The 8,670-nt window shown below is 39.9% G+C and overlaps 1 protein-coding gene across 1 annotated transcript in view; it reads right to left on the bottom strand.

Moving 5' to 3' along the window:
- Window positions 1–6,503: 6,503 nt before the first annotated feature.
- The window catches only part of PAFAH1B1 (platelet activating factor acetylhydrolase 1b regulatory subunit 1), a 93,325-nt gene continuing 91,158 nt past the window's right edge, over window positions 6,504–8,670 (bottom strand). Inside the window, exons 10-11 of the mRNA XM_045070265.1 lie at window positions 7,563–7,719; window positions 6,504–6,684 (exon numbers count right to left, since the gene is read on the bottom strand). Coding sequence (XP_044926200.1) covers window positions 6,611–6,684; window positions 7,563–7,719 — 231 coding nt within the window. The 3' untranslated portion in view covers window positions 6,504–6,610. The remainder of the gene's footprint in view (window positions 6,685–7,562; window positions 7,720–8,670) is intronic.

The following is an 8,670-nucleotide window of genomic DNA, read 5'->3' as shown; positions in this document are numbered from 1 at the left end:
AGTACACTGGGATTGAGTTTGCACTGGGTTCCCCACTCAGCAGGCAGTCTGCTGCTTCTCACTCTCCCTTTGGCCCTCCCACCCGCTTGTGCTCACTCTTTCTCTCAAATAAATCTTAAAAAAATTTAAAAATCCAGCAAGGCATGCACATCAGGACACCTACAGAGGATAGGTGGCTCTCCTCAAATGCAAACTGAAATATCCCTATTGGGCAAATCCATTGATTTGGATGGACCACGTGGGACCCAGTATCCTGAGAACAAACATTTCAAATACAATGATTTAGGAACTTTCCTAAATTCCAATTGTAGGCAACATCATAATCCTTGACCCATTTGCCCTGTTCCCAATGGTCATCTCCCAGGGAGTTGGCAGTGTGGTACAATGTGATAGTTGGCCTCAGGGATGGGAGGGGGGTCATTCCTACTTTGCTAAAGGTTAAAACACAAAGTGGCCAGAAGGTCCTCCTTACACTTAGCTAACAATATGCTTAACATAGGCATAAACAGGCAAGGGAAAGAGCATGTACCTTTGGGTTTGGGTTCCAGATCACCCTCTAGATTGGCTTCATACCCTTGGCACAAGACCTCACCTCGTGAGCCTGCGTTCTTATCCATAAAAATGTACTAATATCCACCAGCAAGGAGTGTTATGGATAAATGTGTGTGGAGAATAAGGACGTTGGCACCTAAAAAGCGTTCAAAGTGTTAGGTATTTTCTCTCCCCTAGTCCCTCCACCTCCACTTTTATTTTAAAAAATCTTAAGTAAACTACACCCAGCATGGGGCTTGAACTCACAACCCTGAGATCAAGAACCACATTCTCCTGAGTCAAGCACCCTCCACTTTTACTAAGAGGGATGGTGATCAAGTGGGTATGATGACCATACAGAATATTCACACGGGTTCTATATACCAAAGTGACGGTGGTAAAGAGGACTGATCTGAGCTCAAACCCTGGCTCTGGGGCCCTGGGACCCTGGGACCAGTGACTTCTGTCCACATGTCTTCTTCAGTGAGAAGCTAGTTGAATTAATTAGGATCAGTGGTTTTTAAGCTTGAGCCTAAACTAGAATCATATGGATGGCTTGTTAAAATAGATTTTTTCATAGATGTTTTAGAACAGTAGGTTCTATAAGAGCTTGCATTTCTGAGTTCCCAAGTGCTGCTGCTGCTGGCCTGCTGGGAATAACTTTTTTTTCTTCTTTTTGGAAGATTTTATTTATCTGACAGAGATCACAAGTAGGCAGAGAGGCAGGCAGAGAGTTGGGAAGCAGGCTCCCCGCTGAGCAGAGAGCCCAATGCGGGTCTTGATCCCAGGACCCTGAGATCATGACCCAAGCCAGCCAAAGGCAGAGGCTCAACCCACTGAGCCATCCAGGCACCCCTGGAAATCACTTACTTGTAGAATTCTGGTAGACCTCTCAGCATGCAAGTCAAGTTTCACCAAAGCCCAAACAGGGACAGAGCTGCCACATCTACCGTTTCCCTGCCAAGTCTTCCATTTTCCTATCCCTCGTCCTATGTTAGGGACACCCAATGAATGTTGGAAAAAAGCTTGAAGGGATATACCAGGGAGTGTGCTCTGAATAGCGAACTGCATTTCAGGATTGTGATGCCAAAGCTAGAACTCTACCGCTAAGGAAAGTGGTCAGGCTTACCATCTGTGTCTCAAGCTAGGGGAAAAGAGGAGCCCTGCAGGGAAATGGAAAAGCTGCAAAACTCAGATGACTAGAATTTCACACAAATTACTTTGGTGTTATTTAAGGATTCCCGTTTTGGGATGGGGGAGGCAGGAAGACAACTGGGCTGTTAAGTAAAGCGCTGTATCATTCAGCTTCGTCTTTTATACATGAAAAATGCTGGAGACTTGCTGGGTGCTCTGGAAACTACAGGTGCTGGCTGAGAAGTAGTAGGGATGGGAGGTAGGACATAGCCAACATGTGCAAAGCAGAGGGAAAGCCATGCGGCTTCTGGGGCAAGAGCGGAAGATTTTGGTACATTTCAACCAAAATTGAATCCTCAAGAATCTGGGCACCTGGGTGGCTCAGTGGGTTGAAGCCTCTGCCTTTGGCTCAGGTCATGGTCTCAACAGTCCTGGGATGGAAACCCTCTTCCTGCTCTCTGCTCAGGGGGAGCCTGCTTCCCCCCCACACTCCCCGAGAGGCGCACTCTCTGCCTGCCTCTCTGCCTACTTGTGATCTCTGTCAAATAAATAAATAAATCTTAAAAAAAAAAAAATCCTCAAGAATCCAAGACCACTGGACAGAATGAGAGTCTCATTCATTAATAGAACAAAGAGGGCATGATCCTTCTCTCTGGACCCTGACCATTACGAGATGGCCAAGTCTTTGTTGGGGTGTGTGGGGACACAGGAGCATTTACAATAGGTCATTCCTGGCACCAGCTCTCCGGTTCTTGGGCCAATGAACCGGTCACTGTCGGAACAGGCTGCTGGAGGGAGGGTGGTGCTTTATAGAAGTCCGGTTTGGGCAAGCCCACCCAGTGCCCAGCACCATAGCAAGAGCCCCTGCAGCCTAGTTACTGACCTCCTAATAAGGTGGATGTAGAGAGCAAAAGCAGGGCCAGCACTGCCCTGGAGTGCTGCTACCAATCTGCAGCTTACTCTATGACTGGTGTTGAACGCAGTCCCATCTCCTATTAGGAATCAATTTAAAGGCTTTAAATCTCTGCACCAGGACACCAAAAAATAAAAATAAATCACATCTAGTTTTATAGGCATTTAATAGTTTACCAATTGGTACAATAGGATTTTTTAATATGCAGAAAACATGAATAAATTTTGTTTTACACAGTCTGAGAGCAACAAATCTTACTGTAAAACACAAGAGCAATATTATATACATTCCTTTACTGATTTTTTTTTTAATTGTGTCAATATCTTCAGTTAACTCTTACAATCTGGGAACTGTTTTCTCCAATCACCACCACCTCTGCAACATTCATATGAAATCAATGCTTGCCTTCATGTCAGTGTCAGCATCAACTTCTAACCCGAAGATTTGTGTTTGTTTCTATCATCTTCAGTGAGCTTTAGGATGCCTGAAGGATAGGCAGGACAAGAAAGCAGCTACTTACATGATATAGTGGAAAGATAAAAAGGCCAGTTAAGTCCAGTTGTGACTTGTAAATCCAGCTTGCCCTCCCCCCACCCTACTGAAAAGAACAAAAAACAAAAAAAACAAAACCCAAAACCTTTTTCACCGATTTTGTAGATTTTGTACATGTCGCTTCTCTACTGGGAGATTCTTCTTTGCATCATCTAGATTAATTAACACATTGGACTTATATACAGCTGGACAGAAAGAGTAACCATTTTAAGTGCCTTTTCCTTCAACAATTTTAATTTCAGTTGCTTAAGGATTATCAAGCCACCAATGTCAACAAAATATCCTTTAATTTTAAATAGTTTTTCTTTAAATAAATTTAAAAGAAAACTATTTAGTGAGTGATTTTACCTGGAAGTTCACAGAGAAACAGGAAGAGGCAAACAGGAGAGCAGGGCACTGACAGTAAGGAGACTGCGCTTGGTGATCTAGAGCCAAAGCTTCCAAAGACGACAGCGAGCGCTCCACAGCCTGGACGACTTGCTAACACTAGTGATTTTTAGAGCAGTGCGCAGGGCACACCATTGGTCACACCACACATAGACAAAACAGGACGGTCTTAGTCTCCTAAAGTGCAAGATGCCAAGTCAAAAAGCAACTATTCTCCGGGCAATGTCTACACCACAGCTTCCATGGCTTGCACTTTCTAGGGTGCAGCTAGGACTTCTTGGGCACATTAAGGGTGGCACTGGAATGTCTGTTTTCACACACACAAAGTCAAATAATCATCTGAGGATGCAATTCTACCAGCTTTTTATTTCTTAAAGAAGTGGCCAATTTGATTGAGAAAGTGACAAAGCAGCAGTGAACCTCTAAACCAATTCATAAATTCCTCCACTTACAATCCAAACCAGTAACCTCATCATTGTACTTATCCCAGGCAAGGCACAGGGTTAGACAGCAGACAGAGAAAACAGAGGCAACAGGAAGAAAGGGCATCAACAGGGCAGTGTCAAACAACAGTGCAGGAAACCGTGCACCTCTGATTCCGGACTGTGGATGGATCGCTCTCCCCCACCCCCATCATTATTCAAACAGGGCTCATTACATTTGGATCCAGTTGAGGACCATCCCTGAGATTCAGTGTTTGCTGCTTCTTAAATGGAGGATGTCTGGTAGCTCAACTAAGCAGCAGGCTGTGGCAATCTCCCAAGTAAGGATAACTTTGTTTACAGAGTAATATTGTTTCTCCTCCTTTGTCAACGGAAGTCACTGTATGCTGCAGGGGGGGAAACCCAGCGGACAGCAGCTTTGTTTCCTCCTAAATCGGTACCATTTTTTCCCTTTATTGTTCATATCTATGAGTGATTTCTAGATGTTGTGGCTTACCCTTAAACAATTCATGTTGCTACATGCTAAAAATGAATTAAAATACAAGACATTTATACATGTACAAACAAATGTTAAGATGCACCATTTCTATGTTTTTATATTTCTTAAAATAGGACAGGAAATAGCAGCAAACGAGAACAAAGATATTTTCCATAGCTTTTGTAGAAAACTCCAGTCAGAACAGCTAAAGGGAAACAAACAAACAAAAAAAGACTTAGGAACGTGAGAAGGGTTGTGAGGCAATATTGTCCTGAAAGTTATTCTACTGTATTTAAGGAATTAGCTTAAGTTGTAATTTTTGTCTTCAAAAATAGCCATTAGTTCTCAGAACACTTTTCCTTCCAGAGACGTCGCTCAGGAATTATTAAAAACAAAGCAAACAAACAAAAAGACACAAGTTAGACATAAAGCTGCTTCTAGTAAACATAAGGCCTAGTCTCTGTGTTTGTGTACCTAGAGGACACTAACTCTAACCCTTTGTCTTTTTCAGGAACCAAATTTCCATTAAATACTAAAAGGGACATCTAAAAAAAAAAATCACATATTATGCAAATGAATAAAATGCAATTCAGAGTAAGTTTCTTTGTTAAACTTTGTTATTTCTTTGTTCTGTTAACTTTTCAAAGGACCTTAAAAAAAAAAAAAAAGCTGTTGGTTAGCTAAGCAATGGAATTATTTACTTAATAATCTGCAATGAAATATTGTTTCCAAAGTCATGGATAAAAATTCTCTTAGACTTACTTGTAGTAACTTTGGATCACAATATACCATATATCAGGATGTGTAAAATGCTGAACAGCCAAACTGTGGGGTATGTGTGCGTGTGTGATTTTCCTCTTAACTGGGAAAAATTCCCACAGAGTCAGACCTAGTTTCCAGAAGCATCAGGATCAAAAAGGGCTTGTTCTAAAGCATGGTATTCCACAGCAAAATTTATTCTACTTGTATGTTTTAGCACTTCTTCAAAAATCCAGGACCCAAAGACATGGAGGTTGTATGTGTGATATACATATACAGACTTATCCACCTACAGATAGGCCCATATAAACGTTTATATATAAACAAAAGGTGAAAACACAGTACATTTTTATGCATGCTCCATTAAACCCTGTCTTTTTTTTAACTTGTAAGTTAAATACAGTTCAAATCAATAACAGATTCATGTTGAAAAAACAAACTGCTGTATTTCTCCCATTTCTTTAAAATGGGCAAACATAACCTTTTCAATATTTGTCATTATGTAATGCACATTGCACATCCCTAAAAAACATCAAAACAAATAGTGATTTGTACCATGACACACTCAATGGGAAGATTAAATTCTACTTGGAAGTCACATCACTATACAGTCTAATAGTATGGAGAATACAACTAGAAGTGTGTCTAGTGTGAAAAATAGAAGCTTAGAGTATTACAGTGTTTTGTTAACCTGTTTACAAAGCATTAAGACCCAAATGAAATAAATGATTTGCTATTAGCTGCTGAGATTTTTCTTATTTGAGATTTACAGTCATTTTCTTACATAAATATACCACTAGCCTCTGCTTCATAGGCTGCCAAAACATATGTATCCTATTGATTTGGCAAATGTGTCATGACAAAAATTCCAATGTGTAATCCCCATTAATTACATAGATGGTTCAGAAAATTTTGAATTGTAGCCTTATCATCTAACATCCTTAAAGAAGATTTATTAAGCACACTTAAGTGATGTTACATAGATACACATTTCAGAAAAAGCCCTAATAATCACCACTTTTCCCCAAATGAGGCCATCAAGTCAGGCACCAACAGATAGCAGAAAGAAAAACAGGAATTAATAATCCAACATAAAATGACACTGTCAACTATTCAGTTTAGTGCCCTAGTTCAATTTATTCAACTTCTGCCTTCTTAGGCCTGGTGTGACCAATGCCAGCCCAGGTTTTTAAACCCTATGGTACTTCTAGACAACGTATGTAAATTTACAGTATACAATTTGGATTCACCATGCATGAATACTTTGTGTGTAACATTTAATAAGCTCAATCTACATCCAGAATAATTTACATGAAAGGACAATATTTATTTAAACAGAGCTCAATGGGGTAACCATGGTATCATCAGAGTGCATCCAGAGGAAAATGGGAGGAGGGGCCAAATGAGACTCAATCAACGGCACTCCCACACCTTTACTGTTTGATCTACACTGCCAGTAACCACGTATGGTGCCGTCTTATGGAAATCTGAAAGAAAAAGAAAAAGCTTATTTTAAATCTAGATAAAATTTTCAACAAGCCACAAAATAAGCAAGTCCAAGTGCCAGTGATACTCATTTTTTTCCCTATGTACACCCACACACCCACCCCTGGTTTAGGGAAGCTGAGATGTAATGATTAAGTCCTATGTTAATAACTTCGATAAAAATACCTCCCTCATTAAACCCCCCTCCCAACTAAAGATGAATAAACACTCAAATCTGAAAACAATAAGGGCACCCTCAATGTATCTATTAACTTACTACGTTCCCCATTAGTACTGAAGCTTGGTACTAATGCTTTATATTCATGTTTAATTCTTGTAACAATCCTACGAGGTGGGCATTAGCTTTATTTTTATCATTAGATCCATCAAACCCTAGGTGTATTTTATTTCACTGTATTCACTACTTTAAATTCTAGATTCAGGTCCAGATAACACTGAGGATATTTATTAAACTTAAATACGATTCTGAGTTCCCAGTACATGGTAGTATACACCTGGTCAGAGGAAAAAAGGCGGAATAAAATTTACTTTGAGAAACTTACAAACTAGTAGGGGAGGAAAATTACCCATCAGAGTGGTTAGTAAGCATCCTCTTCACAATCCTAGTTTCCAAAACCAATGTTGTGCATGGAGAAAGTAATTTTTTTTATTATAAGGCTGATGATGGAGAGAGAGAGTTAAGGAAAGGAGAATTTAAAACAAATGGTAGGAATCCACAAAGTTTTTAAACTGTCTTCTCTAGTCTGTCCTGAAAGCACAGTCATTTCTTACCTGGAAAATCCCACATGATTACATAAAACTGTTTACATCTGGCACTCCAAAAATCTAATTGCTTAGAAACCTCATTACTTATACATACCCAAGGAGGTAACAAAGTGTTCATGCGCATTGAGGGTCTTCATGCATCGCTTGTTCTTGTAATCCCACACACGTAGGGTCTTGTCATCAGCACAACTCAAAATAAACTTCCCCCCAGAATGGAACAGAACTCCACGTACCCAGTTATCATGACCCACCTTAAAAACAAAAAGGTATTTGATTTAATAAAGGGATAAAGTATTTAAGTAGCATCTAGAAAAATAGTCTTTACTCAAAGCACAATAAAAAATGTCAATGCCAAAAAAGAGCCACTGGGATTACTGGAGAAACTGAATAATGTCAAATCTCTCTCTCTCTCTTTTTTTTAATCTTTTTTTTTTAAAGGAATCTTTATGTATGTAAATTGTACATACATACTATCCATTATGTATGTAAAATGTTCGCCCAATGTGGGGCTTGAACTCAGGACCCTGAGATCAAGAATCAGATGCTCTACGGACTGAGTTAGCCAGGTGCCCCAATGTTAAGTTTCTTGAGTATGATCATGTTATTGTGGTTACACCAAATACCTTTACTTTTAGGAGATACTACTGTCATGGAATCTACAAGTAACTCCCAAATTGTTCAGCAAAATGTACACACATACACACAAACAGAAAAGAAAACATTGGCAACTGGTGACTCTAGGTGAAGGATACACAGGTATTTACTGCATATCCATCCATCCATTCATCTACCTACATCACCTACCCTAGGAGTTCCAGTTCTTGCTATTTACCCTAAGAAATAATTAAGAGTGGCCCAGAGATTTATTCAACAAAGTTGTTCATCAAAGCACTGTATGTAATCAGTGATAAAATATCTAATAACATGAACAGAGTCACATGCCTCCTAAGTTAAAGGTTTGCCACAAATATGTACAATATGATTACCAATTTTACATATAAAATCTCTACCATATTCATCTACACAGGAATTAAAGAAAACAGCTTAGAACTACACAGTCCAACAGGGTAGCCATTTAGTCACATGTAGCTTTTCAAATATAAACTAACTAACACCAGGGCGCCTGGGTGGCTCAGTGGGTTATCCATCTGCCCTTGGCTCAGGTCATGGTCCCAAGGTCCTGGGACTGAGCCCCACACCAG

This window comes from Mustela putorius, unplaced genomic scaffold, assembly GCF_011764305.1.
Source record: "Mustela putorius furo isolate JIRA1106 unplaced genomic scaffold, ASM1176430v1.1 tig00003962_pilon_pilon_pilon, whole genome shotgun sequence".
In the NCBI taxonomy this organism is placed as follows: domain Eukaryota; kingdom Metazoa; phylum Chordata; class Mammalia; order Carnivora; family Mustelidae; genus Mustela; species Mustela putorius.
Note: the sequence above shows the minus strand (reverse complement) of the source record. Positions and strands in the feature narration are given on the sequence as shown.